This window comes from Ursus maritimus, unplaced genomic scaffold (assembly GCF_017311325.1).
Source record: "Ursus maritimus isolate PB19 unplaced genomic scaffold, ASM1731132v1 scaffold_6, whole genome shotgun sequence".
NCBI lineage: Eukaryota > Metazoa > Chordata > Mammalia > Carnivora > Ursidae > Ursus > Ursus maritimus.
The window spans coordinates 68,968,188-68,985,704 of record NW_024426774.1 but is presented as its reverse complement, the minus strand read 5'-3'; the positions used below and the strand labels follow the sequence as shown (position 1 = coordinate 68,985,704).

The window sequence follows — 17,517 nt, the reverse complement described above, 5'->3', positions numbered from 1 at the left end:
TGGTTAAGTCAGGACCTATCTGCAGACTAGAAAGGCTACTTACAAGGCAAAATAGTGGCAGTAGATGACTTTTTCTTTTTTCCTTTTTTTTTTTTTTAAAGATTTTATTTATTTATTTGACAGAGAGACAGCCAGCGAGAGAGGGAACACAAGCAGCGGGAGTGGGAGAGGGAGAAGCAGGCTCCCAGCAGAGGAGCCTGACGTGGGGCTTGATCCCAGGTCTCTGGGATCACGCCCTTGGCGGAAGGCAGACGCTTAACGACTTCGCCACCCAGGCGCCCCTAGAGGACTTTTTCTTAAGACTCCACGTTATCTATACTTAGATTTACTCTCAGCCCTCGTCAAGTTATGCTCCTAGACGCTCTACCTTTCAGGGGAGGAAGGGAATTACTGCAGGTCAAAAGACGGTGATTTCTACCTGAGGAGGAGGAGCCGGGCAGTGCCGGGTGTTGATAATTTTAGCAGTCGTTCTCCACCTAAGCTGCATAATAGAATCAGAACCTCTGCAGTGAGACTCAGGTGCCAAATGTTTATTAAACTCTCCAGGTGATTTCACTGGGCAGCCACAGCTGAGAGTCTTTGTCTTGGGAGAGCAGATCTCATTTCAGCGACCATCAGAATCACCTGGAGAGCATGTTGAAATTATAGAATGCTGGGCCCCATCCCTAGAGTTTCTGATTAGGTAGGTCTGGGGTGGGGCCCAATAATTTGCATTTTTAACAGGTTCCCAGATGATGCGGATGTTGCCGTCCTACACTTTGAGAATCGATCTTAGAAGAGTTTGGCTTTTGTTGTATTTTTACTGGAGTTCAGCTGTGCGTGGGGCGTAGGGGGAGGGGTGGAAATTGGTAGAAGGAGAGGACAGAAGCCGCTAGTCTCCCCACTTTCCTGGACCAACCCCCTTCCAAGCTGAAGGTGAACTGGAATCTACCACTGCAATGGGTCTCCCCTATTTTCTCAGTCTTTATTTTACAGACTGAGGAAATAAAGGTTCTTCAGAGGTCGGTTGCACAGTCCAAAGCTGTTTAGACCGCACTTAATCAGCCCATTTTAGTGGGCTGCTTTGCTCACGCAGGCCAACCTCTTCCTTCTCTCCAGGGAACCCTCCTGCTCAGCCCACTAGCCTTTTTCTCCTCCCCCGCCCCGCCCCCAGCGTCCTTGCGTAGTTGCGCAGGCAACGTGCACGCCGCGTTCAAAGCGAGCGGTGAGTGGGCCTTGGTGGGGCACCGCGTGCCGCGCAGGCGCGAGAGGAGAGGCGCCGGAGCCGCTGTCATGGCTTGCGTCAACCCCGTGGTAAGGAGGACCAGGCCGTCCTCTAGGCCTGTGCTCTGTGCGGAGGGAGGGCCGGTCCAGGTATCACGGCAGCCCAGCCCTGCACACATGTTCTCCCCTCCCGGCCCTTCACAGCCTTTCAGAAACCCTCACCCTAGTGGCCCCGGCTGTTCTCCTCCGCGTTGGAGGAAGCCCATGAGGACCAGTAGTAGCTCAGCCGGAAGTTGGGACCGGCCCGCTGGAGGAACCACAGCCGCCGCCTCCTCTCCACCCTCACCCGCACTGAGGGTGTCTGCAAGAGGTGGTTAGAGCTGGAGCTCACGCTAACCCTCCCAGTTTCCTGTGTGTTTAGAAAATTCCCGAGTTCAGTGGTACTCTTAATGTAATTCTTACTTTCGGTGTGGCCATTGTTGATTCTGAGCGATGTTATTTACCTGAAGTAACAAGTGATGTGATACTTCGTGTTACCCCACGCATATTTTTTGAGTTCTCTCCTTCCCCCATTTCCCCATCCTGAATGCTTAAGCATACATTTGGAATTAAACACAAACCTTTATCTCCTACCCTTAAGGGGTACCCAAACCTCACAATGAGAATTGACAGGCTAAATGGCACTTGTGAAACGCTCTTTCAATTTTTAAAAAGCTGAATTAAAGAGAAAAACAAGGATTCACCTTTATTTTCAGCTCAGCTGAACAAACTTCTTATTTGGTGAAAGGCAATGTGCTTGTTGAGGTCTGTTATTTTATGGGTTCCATGTACACATATGCAACATAAACGGTCTATTTTTATAGACACATAATTTCAATGTGTACTCATTTTTTGATGTTAATGTATTTTAAAGTATGGAAATACTCAGGCTCGATTATAAGCTTACGATGTGTACCATTTTATCTGATGTTGAACTCTAAGGCGGGTATGTGTGTTTTAAATAGAGAAGAGGATAAGGTAGATTTCCTAGACTGTACATAGTTCTGATAAAGGTAACAGGGAAAGAATATAAAGTCTAACCTTAGTTCCAGAAGAGAAAGTATGTTCAATACCTATTTTGCTTTTGAAAAATTGTGTTCTAATGGTTTATTTTTGACAGCTACTCTTCTACTCAGGGTGGATCTTAAGGAAGTTTTTAGCCCTAGGAGTTTTTTCCTCTTGCTGTAAATGCCATCAAACTAGCTGGGATGAATGCTGAAGTATCACTTTAGTATGCCTTTATCAGGGTAAACTGAGAAGAAGCATCTCATCTAGGGCACTTAATCTTAATGGATATGCCTGTGAATAACGTTACTGATTGGCCTATTCATAAGCTTACCCGGGATCTTTAGAGGGATTAGTTTTAAACCTAACTACTCTTGATGTGAGCAGGAGTATTAAGAGTATTTACTGGGTAGTATGAAAAAGCAGTCCTGGAATTACACAATTTTTATTGCCACATCTCATGGAAGGGTATGGTTCATTCATGTCCTGGCTAGTGTCTGTTAGGAATCCATTTTGGGGCAGTTGTACTTTCGCTTGACAGTGGTTCAGAATATTTTTTTGGACTACATGTATTTTGGAAGTGGGATAGTCTTTGGTTATTGTAAGTGCTTGTCTCAATCTTATGGCTTGCAATTTATTCACATATGTGGAAGAAATATAGTGAACTCTAAAAATTCCTTTGGCCTCTTTGAGAAAAAAGTAAGTTGAAGACAGATTCGTTTCTACCTGCCTTAAATGAATTTATGCTAAGCGAAATAAGTCAATCAGAGAAAGAATTATCATATGATCTCACTCATGTGGAATTTAAGAAACGAAACAGAGGATCATAGGGGAAGAGAGGAAAAATAAGACGAAACCAGAGAGGGAGACAAACCATAAGAAACTCTAAGTCACAGGAAACAAAATGAGGGTTGCTGAAGGGGAGGGATGGGGAATGGGGTAACTGGATGATGGACATTAAGGAGAGCACGTGATGTAATGAGCACTGGGTATTATATAAGATTGATGAATCACTGATCTCTACCTCCGAAACTAATACATTATATGTTAATTGATTTTAATAAAAAAATAAAAGGAGGGGGAAGGTTAAATTCTGATAGAAAAACTAAATGTAACTGTAACCTACCATCTTGATGAATATTTTCTCATATTTGATTGCAGTTCTGTAAGTCAGCCTTGTAGATAGCCTGAGACTATGGGTCAGAAGCTAACACAATTTATGGAGAGCTAAGATTATACTGGGAGTAGATTGTACTTAGTAAAAATCCTTATGGTGGTTTTTCTTTAAACCATAAGAAAGTATACCCTGCATGTACACTGAATACATTCAAACTTGAGAGTTTAAAATGTTAACAATTCCTTTTTTGTAGCCTAAACTCTACAGATCTGTAATTGAAGATGTAATTGAAGGAGTGAGGGATCTATTTGCTGAAGAAGGTATAGAGGAACAAGTTTTAAAAGACTTGAAGCAGGTTTGTAGACAATACAAGTTGCCCTTTTTGTTTTTTCTTCTTAAAAAACTGATAAATTACACTTTTAACCCCTTAATTATACTTCAGTGCTTACCCATTCATTGTGCCATCAGCTGACATTTTTTAAAAAAGTTAAAGACAAAAATATCCTAATTTTTTTTTTAAACATTTTTTTCTCCGCAGCTTTGGGAAACAAAGGTTTTGCAGTCTAAAGCAACGGAAGACTTCTTCAGAAATAGTGTCCATTCACCTGTGTTCACCCTTCAGTTGCCGAACAGCTTGCACCAAACATTGCAGTCATCAACAGGTTGGATGCAGCTAGTAAATTAGTACTATTTTGGTCTTCAGAACAAATTCTCATTTGGTGGTGGTTTTATATTAGAGTAATGTTCTTAAGGTGAGAGGGCTTGGATCTCAAAACCATTACTATTAAATGAACACAGAATAAACCATTATCCTGTAATCATTGGCAACAAAATCAGGTTATTCAAGCTAGCTTTTCAAAATATTAAAGTCCACAAAAGTGACTAAGCGTTACTTCAGATGAACAAGTTACATCATTTGTGGGCTATTGGGAGTACCCACTAGTTACTTCAGAGAATTTGATTGGGTCGAGTCAAGGAGTAACCCAGCCACCATTGCTGAAAAAGCAGAGGGAAAGATGGGTAGTTGCATGCTTGTGCATTCTTTCTCTTTCTCTTGCTTGTTGTGTATATTATAAATCTGCTATTGTATTGGAATCTAACTGGAAAGTTAACAAGAATATAGAAATCATTCAGGCTACTTCCCTGTTTTGGATATTATATAATGATGGCTAGAAATTAATCCTGTGTACTTCATTTCTTGGACTTGAAACCTTGCTTTTGGGGGAAATAATTTTCCATATTATGTGTATCAATTTAACCTAGAAAAAAGTAGCTAAGAAAAGATAAACGATACTGTGCTATCTTCTAGTCTTTATTCCTTCTTTTCTGATTGTTATAATTTTTATGCTACCCTAATGTGTGTGTGTGTGTGTGTGTGTGTGTGTGTCTGTCTGCATGCAGCATGCACACACGTAGGTTTTATCTGGTTTAGCTGAATTAGATTAACGTCTGCCAGAAGTGAGGGTAGATTTTGGATTAGATTGTCAGTAATAACTAGGTTGTTCATTGCACACTTGGGAAAATTCAAAGGAAAATCACATGGGCCAAGATGAAGAGAAAATAGTAAGAAGGCTAGTATCTTGTTTATTACAAAACAAGTGAGTTTAAGTGTGGCAGCAGTTATAACTTAAAAAATGAAATAAAAATGAATATTGAATTATCGGATATAACTTTTATCTAATGTTATGCTTATAAAATATAACTTTGCTCTATAAGAATTAGCCACAGCAGTTTTAATTATTAAGTTGACACACCGAAACATTTTACATCAGTTTCTAGGGTTGGGGCTATGCTTTTGTTTTTAACTTAACTATTTTATTAGGTCATCCCTTTTATTTCTCTATTTAAATAACATTTTTTTTCTTTATTGAAGAACTTTAAAGTTTTTTTTTGTTGTTTGTTTGTTTGTTTTTAAACCCAGGAGTGACTTGGAGGGTGGCCAGTGTGGAGGAATGAAAGACTAGACTGTTTTTTAACAAAAGCAGTTAACACTGCTCAGGTTCTTTGTCATTCAAAATTGCAATACTTGATTTTGCCGCAAGATGGTAATATTACCAGTGATTTAAATCACAAAATAGTCTTGCAACTAATATGTCTAGCTGGCTTTCATTCCACACTGTATTCTTATTCTCTTTCTTGGAAGTTCGAATAATAGAAATAATTACATTTAAACAAGACAGTTTTTATTCTTTTCTACATCATTTATAATGAAAAGGTTTAGGAGGAAGTGCATGTATCCTTTAAAAATGCATTACAGGCCTTGTTTTAATCCCTCTTCATTTCTAGGTTCCCTACAATAAGATTCTTGAAGTAAATAGCCTCCTAAAATTGAAGTACTTCTTAATTATATCGTCTCATTGTAGGCTTTTAAAAGCCTGATTAGAATAACCTAAACTAACTTACTTCTACAACCTTTTTATCTCTTGATAACAAGTTCAAATTAAATCTACAATGGAGTAAGTCATTTGCCTTTGTTCCTTCCATCTTTAAAGCTTTTGGCTCTATCATATTTTCTTTGACTCTGTTATCATTTGCTTAATAATTTCCTGTATCTTCAGTTGTCAACTTTTTTTTTTTTTTTTTTTTTTTTGGTCTCAGGACCCCTTTACACTCTTAAAACTTGAGGATCTCGAAGAGCTTTCTTTTATGTGGGTTGTTAAGTATTTATTTACCATGTTAGAGATTAAAGCTGAGAAATTTAAAAAATGTTTTGTAAACTTAAAAAATTTATTATATGTTAACATAATAACATGTATTTGTTAAAAGTAACTTTTTCAGAACAAAAAATATTTAATGAGAGGAGTGGCATTGTTTTACTTTTCTGCAAATCTCTTTAATGTCTCCTTAATACAAGACAGCTGGGTTCTCATATCTATTTCTAAATTCAATCTGTTGTGATATGTGGTTTTGGCTAAGCATATGAGAAAATCTAGCCTTCCACAGATGTATAATTGGAAAAGGAAGAGTATTTTAATAGCAATTTCAGGTAACTTGATACTACACTAAAACTCAACAAGTGGTAGTTTCTGAGAGCTTAGCTACAAGGTGGAATCTGAAACTTTACAGTGGACTTTTTTTTTTTTTTTAAAGATTTTATTTATTTATTTGACAGAGATAGAGACAGCCACTGAGAGAGGGAACACAAGCAGGGGGAGTGGGAGAGGAAGAAGCAGGCTCATAGCGGAGGAGCCTGATGTGGGGCTCGATCTCATAACGCCGGGATCATGCCCTGAGCCGAAGGCAGACGCTTAACCGCTCTGCCACCCAGGCACCCCTACAGTGGCCTTTTTGTAATATTAAAGTTCACTGGCGTGTCCTGCACTCTGAATGACTCCTTAACCTGTGTGTGATTTTGTAACGTACGTTAGTTATTTGGAAAATATTGTTTCACTGAGTTATGCATTTGACACATTGTTATACAAGATAAAAAAAACACTATTAATATTACTGCACATTTCATCAGAAAAGTATTGGAAAGCTGTCAAGCTCACTGTGGTGGATATAATGTTCACAAAATTAAGATTTTTGGTTGAAAGCTTGAATTTTACCATTACCAAACAAATACTGTCAGTTTGTTTTCCTCAAAGTGATGGGCACACTTGGTTCATTAAAAAAAAAAATGACTGCCAAATATCCATGTCTGAATAACCATAGTTTGTGTCACTTATTCTTTCAAGTTAAAAACGTGTTTCTTAAAAATAAGAGGCTAGATCAGCTCTCAGCTTAAATAACAGCACCTGCCCTTTTCCACGTACTTCCTTGTGTTATCGGTATGCTGCAGAAATGCTTTGTGTTCTTCCCATTTCATCCCACAGAATATTAAAAGGAAGTATCCTTGAGGGTTGAAATTTCATAAAAATAATTCTTTATGGTTACATTCAGGAACTTCTTTAGCAAAACCATTTTATTGTTGCTGTTGTTTTTTATCTTTTTTACTGTGAGTGAGTGGTGATGGAGAACAAGTAAAGTGGCCACTAGTTGGGTTTGGTAATACTGCCTTAATTCATGCTAAGGTGCCTTCATTTTTTATTTTTTTTATTTTATTTTTTTTTAAATAGGCTCTACACCCAGCATGGAGCCCCATGCAGGGTTTGAACTGATGACCCTAAGATCAGGACCTGAGCTGAGATCAAGAGTCAGATGCTTAGGGCACCTGGGTGGCTCAGTCGGTTGAGCCTCCGACTGTTAGTTTTGGCTCAGGTCATGATCTTGGGGTCCTGGGATGGAGCCCCGCATCGGGCTCTGCACCCAGTGGTGAGTCTGCTTGAGATTGTCTCTCTCCCTCTTCCCCTCCTGCCGCTCATGCACACACAGTCTCTCTGTAAAAATAAAATCTTTAAAAAAATAAGCTGGAGACTTAACCGACTGAACCACCCAGGCATCCCAAGGTGCCTTCACTTTTACTCATCAGTGCTCTGCACTATAAGGGCAAATGTCAAAAAAGAACAAAAAATTTAGTGAGAAATGAAAAAAGATTTTTATTGTCTTGGTATAAAAATAGTTTGACTTTGTGAACACCCTGAAAGGGTCTCATGGACCCCTGGGGGTTTGCAAAGTACAATTTGAGAACTGCTATTCTATTCTTAGGGTGATTATACATAGTTTATAATCCACTTTTTAAAAAAGATGTACTGTTTGTAGAACTTTACATTCACAACGAATTTAAGAGACAATAAAGAGATTTCTCATCTATCTCTTGCCCCCATTCATGCATAGTCTCCTGAGTTATTAACATCCCCTACCAGAGGGGTACATTTATTATAGTTGATGAACCTATATTGACATATAAACACCCAAAGTCTATAGTTTACATTATTGCTCTTGGTGTTGTATGTACTGTGTGTTTATGCAAATTTATAATGACATATATCCGTTATCACAATATCATACAGAGTATTTTCATTGTCCTAGAAATCTTTTGTGTTCCTCCTATTCATCCTTTCCTATTACACCAACTCAGGGCAACCATTGATATTTTTATTGTCTCCATAGTTTTACCTTTCTCAGAATGTCCTGTAGTCGGAATCAGTCTTGTACTATCTAGCCTTTTCAGATTGGCTTATTTTACTTAGTAATATGGTGTTAGGATTTCCTCATATCTTTTTGTGGCTTGATAGCTCATTTCTTTTCAACACTGAATAATATTCCATTGTCTGGATGTGCCAGTTTATCCAGTTGTTCATCTACAGAAGCACATCTTGGATGCTGCCAAGGTTTGGCAATTAGGAATAGAGCTGCTGTGTGGAGGTTTACGTGTGGTTGTAAGTTTTCAGCTCCTTTGGGTAAATACGAAGGAGAGTGACTACTGGGTTGTATGCTTAGTTTTGTAAGGAATTGTCTTTCAAAGGGACTGTGCCATTTTACATTCCCACCAGCAATGAGTGAGAGTTCCTGTTGCTCCACATCCTTGCCAACATTGGGCCTTATTCATGACTTATGGTATGGAGCATCTTAATATGCTTATTTGCCATCTATATCTTTTTTGACGAAGTGTCTTTTAAGGTCTTTGGCCCATTGGGCTGTTATGGTTGAGTTTTAAGAGTTCTTTGTGTATTTTGGATAACAGCCCATTGTCAGATATGTCTTTTGCAACATTTTTTTCCACTGTGTCTTTTCATATTATACTGACTTTTCTTCAAAGGAGTTTTAAATTTTAATAAAACCCAGCTGATCAATTATTTCTTTCATGGATTGTGCCTTTGGTGTTGAATCTAAAAAGTCATTGCCATACTCATGGTCATCTAGATTTTCTTTTATCTTCTAGGAATTTTGTAGTTTTGCATTTTACATTTAGGTCTGATCTATTTTTAGTCTTTTTTTTTTTCTTTCTTTTGAGGGGTGTTAAGTCTGTGTCTAGTTTCATGTTTTTGCATTGGTTAGCCAGTTCAGCCATTTGTTGAAGAGACTGTCTTTGTGCCATTGTATTGGCTTGGCTTCTGTGTTAAAGATCACATGACTATGTTATGTGGGTCACTTTCTTGGCTCTCTGTTCTGTTCCATTGATGTATTTGTGTTCTTTCACCAGGTAACACTGTCTTGGTTATTGCAGCTTTCTAGTAAGTCTTGAAATGGGGTAGTGTCAGTCCTCCAACTTTTTCTCCTTGAATATCACATTGGCTCTTATGGGTCTTTTGCCTGTAATCCACTTTTGAGAGAGAAATGGGATTCCATTAATAATAACCTCAGAATAATAGGTGTAAACTAGGACTGTCCTAGGTTAACTGGGACATAGAGTCACTTTGTCTATGACTGCCCTATTTCTAGAGCAGTTCAAATCTGTGCTATTTGGTCTTCATGTCACAGTCTTTTTGATGAAGCTATCATCAATCACTGTTTTGAGAGGTTTGTGATGGCTTTCATCTTTGAGTATTCAGACTCCTTCAGGTACAAACTATATGTCCAATTGTTTTTGAATTTAGATCTGGTGAAAATTTCAGCAATGCTGTTGGTTCTTGATGTGATTTGAGGTGGAATATTCAGTTTGGTTGTCAGAGATGTGCATATGCTAATGAGTAGTCACAAAGAATATTGACCAGTCTTTGCACCTCTTGAGTCACGTGACTTGGATATTAAGATTTGGAATGGTTTAAAGCAGTACCAAGAATTGTGAAGTTATTAACTGCCTTAATGTATCAAAGCCTTCTTGGTGTATAGGAAAAAAATACCATTGTAAATGTTATTATGTAACATTACCTTTTTCTTAATTTATACTTCTTACCTTACATTTGTGGGATTGAATTCTTTCTATATGGTAACGCCTTTTGTTTGTGAAATTTATTATTTCTCGAATATATACACGAAGACCAAAATTCTAACACTTTTAGTTTAAGTAAAGACACATATTCAGTTAAAACTTAATTGGTTATTGAAACCATCTTGAATATTTTAAAAAGCGTGTTTCAGGCACATATAATGGTATATATAATTTGTGAAAGTATGTAAATGGTGCATTTAATATCAAAATTAAGTAGGAGCTGCATGAAGCTTCACTATAAAACTGTTCAATGCTTTTATTCTGATGACTATAAAGAAACTCTTAAACTCTCTTATAGCTCTGTTTGATTTATATAAGATTAGAGAATTATCCTTTAGGATTTATTGCAAGGTATTTAAAAGAGGGGGATCGTTGCTATTTTTCCTCAAGAAATTCGTTTAATTGCTTTAGACAGCGTGTTAACAGATTTTTGTTTCCTCTCAGGCTAGGCTTCAGCTGTACCAGCTTAAGCTTCGCTCACTTCGGCTAATTAAGACTAATACCCTTGTGTTCCTGCCACACCAATTCTTTCTAATTTAGCCTTTCTAAAAGAATGCCTGTTAATAAGCAAAGCCATAGATGAACAGAGGATAAAAATAATTTTCTGCTTCATTAATCACCAATCTCTGTAGCTTCACTTCTCTTGTTCTAATGCGGGCAGAATAGTTAGTTTAAAAAAAATATTTGCTTTTCTGAGTGACTTGTTGTTTATGATGGAGCCATTCTAGTGTCAGAAGCAAATCTTTGGGACAATTTACTTTAATGTGGTATGTGAAAAAATACCATAATAAGCATTACATTTAGTATATATGTGCTGCATAAACATGCTAAAACATTCTCTTTTTATTAAAACGCAAAATGATACTATAACAGTCATGTTCAGCTAGGTAAAATGAAACTTGAGGTAAAGTTTAAGGTTAAGTTGATCTATTGAGGTCTTTCTACTATAGTTACTATTTGTTCTTTACACTTATTTTTTTAATGCTTCCATTTCCAACCATTAGGTCAACATTTTAGGTGTACTATAAACAAAGAGATAGCGTAGAAAATTGGTAGATAATAAAAGATATGTGAGATTGCAACTTTAATGCAGGTTGGGGTGGTCTTCTCCTAGGAATATGTTCTCTTGTATTTTTCTTAGGAGTTATATACTTGTTTCATGCAAAGACTTGTGGAGACATGTTCTTATTCATTTATTCCTAAAACTATGTACTTGTGCTGGCTTAGTTGGCTAAAGTATTATAAATAACTTTTCATGGAATGAATGGATTGGAAATTCTTTTGAGCCTATAAAATTTAAAATGGTTTATGTTGGGTTACATATTTTTGCCCAATAGTACAGTCTTTTGGAAATGTGCTACTTGAGTAAATACTCCTTTTTCTCCCCTATGAAAAGTTGTAATGGAGATTTAGTGCTACATTGACTTAATAAAAATAGCCTAGGTATTTTCTTACGGATGTCTACACTACGGTATTCTTGATAACAGTGAAATATTTTCTTTTGGTACTTAAAACAGGTTAGTTGTAAAGTCTTTATCTGAAGTTTTTTGGGGAAAAAAATGTAATTAAATTCGTTTACCTCACTTGTAATTAGGAAGTTTAGAATTCACCATGGTCAGACATGTTAGTGATGGAAAACTTTTTTTTTAAAACAAGCTATACTTAGCAGCTTTATTAAACTGGTAAATTGTAATGAATGTATAATGTTTATTTTGTTTTCTATACAGCATCATTAGTTATTCCTGCTGGTAGACCTCTTCCTAGTTTTACTACAGCAGAATTGGTATGTAGCCTATTTTGGATATATTTTAAAATATATGTCTCACTTTTAATGAATGGTAGCAGAAGGCTGGGCATAGATGTAATTCATAATCCCCCATTTGAATGAGAAAAGATGTAGTAAGCGATGGGGTGACAGGATTAACTTCTAAAACAGATAAAACTGAGGAGTTTCAGAATTAACATTTTCTTTACCAACTTTTCCTGTCTTCCAGAGCAGTTGTTAGCACCTGCCAGTAGTATCTGTAAATACTATTGTTAGTATCTACAAGGTCAGGAAATTTCTGAAGTTAAATTCTATGGAGTTTTAATAGACGTTATAATGTTATCTACTAGGTAGATCCTAAATAGATGATGTTGATATTTTCTGATTTTTTTTTTAACGCAAGTTGAGCCAAATAATAGTTCTTTTTATTTAAGTGGAGTATTTTGGTCGCTTTTTATCTTTGTGTTGTAGAGATTTAGAGTATAGGTTTCCCTCGAAGATTTGGGGCCGAAAATAAAATTACAACTTGTATATAGAAAATTGAGTAGTTTTCAGGTAGGGAAAAATAGCACTTTTTCTCTTTTACCTTTCTTCATTGGTATATAATACACTGTTTTTCATCTTCTTTCAGCCCACTTTCTGGGCCAGAAGGTTTGATGGGCCATTAATTTCCATTTCTTCATTAAAAACAAAATCACACCCCTTACCAGGATTTTTGGGAAGAATGGTGCTGCTTATGATAGGAGACCAATGAAAAATATCTCTGCCTTTGAAATTCTTGGGACTACTTTTTCTCCTGGTTAAAAAATAATACACTTCTAAATAGTAAAACAAACAAATTTATAAGGTAAAAAGTAAAAGAGTCCTGCAGTATCGTATCCCAAAGATAACTGTTTTAGCTGTTTGTTATATATCCATCTAGCATTCTTTTGTGAGATTTACATTAATTTTCATGGTAAAAGTAGACTTATCCTTGGTATTGGTTCTGTAATGTTTTTACTTAGTAATATAGATGGATCCTTTTCACTGCCAGTTAAATATTGACTAACCTTAGTGGATGTATCAGTTTCATTAACTGATATTTTATTAATGGACATATACATTATTTTTAGTTTTTTTCCTAATTGATTATACTTGTAGATATGTTTTTGTGTATTTATGTGATAATCAGGTAATGAGGATAAATTCCTAGAAGTGGAATTTCTGGGTCGAAGATTATGCGTGTTTTCAATTTGGTTATATATTGTAAAATTGACCTCCAAAAGGATGGTACGTACATACTCATATAAGCAGCGGTCTGAGAAAATTGGTTTTTATCACATCCTTCCCAACATTGGGTGTTAATAATTAATCTTACAAATTTTGTAGGTCTGGTAGGCAAAAACTTCTTTGTCTTTTGATTTAGCATTTAAAAAAACGAGGTTTAATCTAAAATAAAAATTATACACTCTTCTATTATCTAATTTAAAGTACCATTAGTGATCAACCTACGGACTAGAGGACCCCTATAAACAGCTATGGTCCTTGTATCTGACAACTTGAGAATCACGGACTCAGGCAAAGCTGTGTAGCGGGCAAGTGATAGGAGTCACTGTACATATCGTTTCCTAAGACTTTACTGGCTTCATTGCTGATAGCCGTAGAACAGAATTCTTCTTATCCTTAGTGAGATGATCTAAATCAAAAATTGAAAAGCTGGGTTTTTTTGTTTTTGTTTTTTTAAAACATTTTATTTATTTATTTGACACAGAGAGAGCACAAGCAGGGGGAGCAGCAGGCAGAGGGAGAGGGAGAAGCAGGCTCCCCGCTGAGTAGGGAGCCCAATGTGGGGCTTGAACCCAGGACCCGGGGATCATGACCTGAGTTGAAGGCGGACACTTACCCGACTGAGCCACCCAGGTGCCCCGAAAAGCTGTTTTAGTCAAAGAACTTAGCCCCAATGTTAAATGTTGTCTAACCATTGTTCTGTTGTCCCAAATCAGATTTTTTTTTTATCCCCATGAGATCAGGAAAAATAGATAAAAGGAAAGCCCTTTTCTCACTTTCTAATTAAATTTCTCATATCCAGGGCACCTCAAACTCTAGTGCAAGCTTCACTTTTCCTGGTTATCCTATTCATGTACCAGCAGGTGTGACACTACAGACTGCATCTGGTAAGAGTATAGTCCCCATCCATTTTTTTTTTTTTTCTTAGCATTGGTACTAACTGCTGGATGTTAATTTTCATGATTTTTTAATAGACCGTATACCAGAAATTATGGAAGTTGCAGGAACTTTTAATACAGCTTATTTTAAAAACAATAATAAGTGGTAGTTATTACTGTTGTGGAGGCAACTTACCATAAAAGACACTGTGCTAGGTCTGTCCTGTAACTTATTCCCATGTCTCTTTCCCAACATTGTAGAAGATTCTTTATACAGTTTCTTTAATTCAAATCAATTATCTAAATTTTGGCAAATAAAAAATAACATATCTGTGTCCTGGCTTGCTCTAATCAAGAAAAACTAAAGGGGCGCCTGGGTGGCACAGCGGTTAAGTGTCTGCCTTCGGCTCAGGGCATGATCCTGGCGTTATGGGATCGAGCCCCACATCAGGCTCCTCCGCTATGAGCCTGCTTGTGTTCCCTCTCTCGCTGGCTGTCTCTATCTCTGTCGAATAAATAAATAAAAAAATCTTAAAAAAAAAAAAAAGATGACATTGATCAACCGTTTGCTCCTTTCTTACTGGAGATCATGTAATAGAATATCCAAAAAGTTTGGGGATTAACCAAAGTTTGCTTTTCAGAGTACTATGTCTTAATTTGAAAGAGAATCATATCTATTCTTTAGTTTTTTGCAAAGTTTAAAGCACCTAACTCAGTGCTCAAAAAAAAAAATAAATTTCTTCCTCCTCCTTTTTAGTGTTATTTTAAAAGAGAAGGGGGAATTTGATGGCTTTTCAAATTACTAAACTCTTTTTGGATAGCATCATCTTACGGTAGTTACATGGTATCTTAGATCTTATATATGTGAAATACATTCTCCATTATTATGTTTGTTGAAATCCCAATTTGGGTTGGTAACATAGTAGTTTATCGAACAATGGGATAGGTCCGTGGAGTAAATATTGGTGGCCTGTATGTATCTCAAAATGTGCCATATAAGCAGTAGTGAGAAAAGGCTAAAGTTCAAGTGAGATGGCTTTGTTAAAAATAGAGTAATACATATTTATTTTAGAAAATATGTATTCTACAGATTCTGTATGTATTCTACAGAATCTGTAGAATACAATAAAAACTTGTAGAGATAACTGTTAACATATTGATGTATTTTTGGACAGCCCATTGTGCCTGAGGGTGGGTGGGTGGGTGGGTTTGTTTGTGTGTTTCTTTCTTTTTCTTTTCTTTTTTTAAAGGAAATTAGGTTTCTATCATACTTACGGTTTTGTTTTCTCCGTCTTGAGGTCACCTTTATAAAGTCAATGTACCAATTATGGTGACACAGACTTCTGGAAGAGCAAGTATTCTACATCCAATTCAGCAAGTATTTCAGCAGCTGGGGCCGCCTTCAATAATACAGGCCAGTGTTCCACGATTGAATCCATGTTCTCTCCTCGCGACTACTGAAAAATCACAGAGAATAGAAACTGTGCTCCAGCAGCCCACATTTCTTCATTCTGGGACAGTGGATAGGAAACATTTAGAAAATGCCATCAGTGATATACTTGCACCTCCTGGGAATGAGCGTGAAATCATGTCTGAAGCTTTGTTGAGTCAGCAGGAAAGCTGTCAGTATATCCGTCTTCCAGGTGTTGTGTTTCCTCCACAGGTCTCTCAGACAGATGTGCACGGGGAGCCAGTGCTTGGTGTTTCTGGCAGCATGACTCAAAATCTGAATGGTGGGCCCCTTTCCTCTGGCCGACAGGGGACCCAGCACCAGCACATGTCTGATATTGAGCTTCATGTTCTTAAAAATAGGATGTTTGGACGTAATTCTGTAAAGCAGCCAAGAAATACAGAGGAGCCCAGCAGCCTACCTGTCTCAGAGAAGGTAGTTTTCTGTTGAAGCGAAAGGTATTAGGGGACAGACAGTGGCCAGTGATTTGACATCCTGAGGTTTTTTTAAGCTGTAAGGTACTCAGAAGTATAAGTGTTATGTTCTGTTTTTTCCTTTAGAAGAGTATTTATTACTGTTTTCAATATAGCTATCAGTTCTTATAAATGCCCAGCATTTCAAACTTTTAATTTCAGTTAATGAATTAGAATAGTCTTCAAAGAAAATGGATTCATTTTAAAGTAATCCATTTACTTCTCCCTTACATTGTGAGAATGTTTGTTTGCATGACAATTTAAAAGACCCAGAAATCAATCCGAGTAATAAAATGAACATAAATGAATATTTTGAGGTAATTCTTATACAAAAGGAGTCCAAAGTATTTTTTTTTTAAAGTTGCTCTACCAAATTTTCCTAAAATCCCATAAGAAATTTTTCCCTTATCTTGCTAGTACTTTATTTCTCCCTGATTGCTGAAATATGAGTTAATGTCTTTTGGGATTCAAACTACTAAAAAATAGCTTCTAATAAACTTTGCATATTGAAAATCGGTTCAAATTATTAATTTCCAAGGAATTCATAGTGGAGGCAGATTCATGGAGAATTTTGTATGGTAAAATTTTTTAAAAATCTTGCATTCTTTTTACAAATGCGAAATATGTATTACAGCTAACTCCATTTATACAGTTTCTGATGTTTGATGAAGCCTGTTCAAAATCTTGTAGCAAGTATAAAGATAAAATGTTTTTAGAGTATTTTTTCATTATATTTTCCACATAAGAGATAAAATTCAAGAAATGTAGGCTAAACTCATAATTAGGAAAATTTGTTTTTGAGGTAAAAAATAACTGTGAATTTAGAATAAGTGATTGTTTCTATCACTTAAAACTTTTGGAGGCATTTTTCTCTTGAACTCTGTATGAACTTTGCAGAGTTTTGGTGTGATGATTCAAGGACTTACTCTGCTGTTACTTATGAGATGTCACCTTGTACTTTGTTCTGAAATGGAAAAATAGATAAGGGAGATTAATCAAGAATTGTTTAGGGGATAGTGGTTGAGAACTTAGGTTGAAGCCACAATAGGTTCAAATTCCAGATTCACCATTTACAAACAAGCTGTATAAAGTTACTCTCTGAAATTCAGTTGAAGTCCATAAACTGGGCATGAAACCAACCTCATAATTTTTAGAATTATCAAAGATGATTTGTATAGAGTTTGTAATAGCTTCTGGGACCACAATAAGCTTTAGATTAGTGCTGTTATGCTTTATGGGCATGTGATAAATTGGGTAACTTTTCATATAACTCTTTGGTTAGTTTTAAAATAGAGCTATATTTAAAACACAAACATCCAAATAGTCAAAAGTATTTACTTCATAAGGTGTTTTTTTATTAATATACAGCAGGGACTTTTCAAATAGTAGTAATCTGGTAAAGTTTATGCTGATAAAATTTTCAGAAGAATTATAAATAGGTTTTTTTTTAAGTAGCTTTTCAGTAATTCTTATTGCTTAAAGCAAATTACAATTAAGTATACATGTTTATTTATCCTATGTAGACTACCAGAGATCTAGTTTCTGTGTAGGTTTAACATTCTTACTG

The 17,517-nt window shown here is 36.4% G+C and overlaps 1 protein-coding gene across 2 annotated transcripts in view; it reads left to right on the top strand.

The window, feature by feature from the left end:
- The first annotated feature begins 1,272 nt into the window (after positions 1-1,272).
- GTF2A1L (general transcription factor IIA subunit 1 like) overlaps positions 1,273-17,517 on the top strand; it is a 45,122-nt gene continuing 28,877 nt past the window's right edge. The window contains exons 1-6 of one of the 2 annotated variants that reach the window (XM_040623495.1): positions 1,273-1,293; positions 3,618-3,719; positions 3,903-4,026; positions 11,846-11,901; positions 13,952-14,036; positions 15,326-15,912. In XM_040623495.1, the coding sequence (XP_040479429.1) occupies positions 1,273-1,293; positions 3,618-3,719; positions 3,903-4,026; positions 11,846-11,901; positions 13,952-14,036; positions 15,326-15,912 (975 nt within the window). The remainder of the gene's footprint in view (positions 1,294-3,617; positions 3,720-3,902; positions 4,027-11,845; positions 11,902-13,951; positions 14,037-15,325; positions 15,913-17,517) is intronic. The other variant, XM_040623496.1, reaches the window with a different exon arrangement.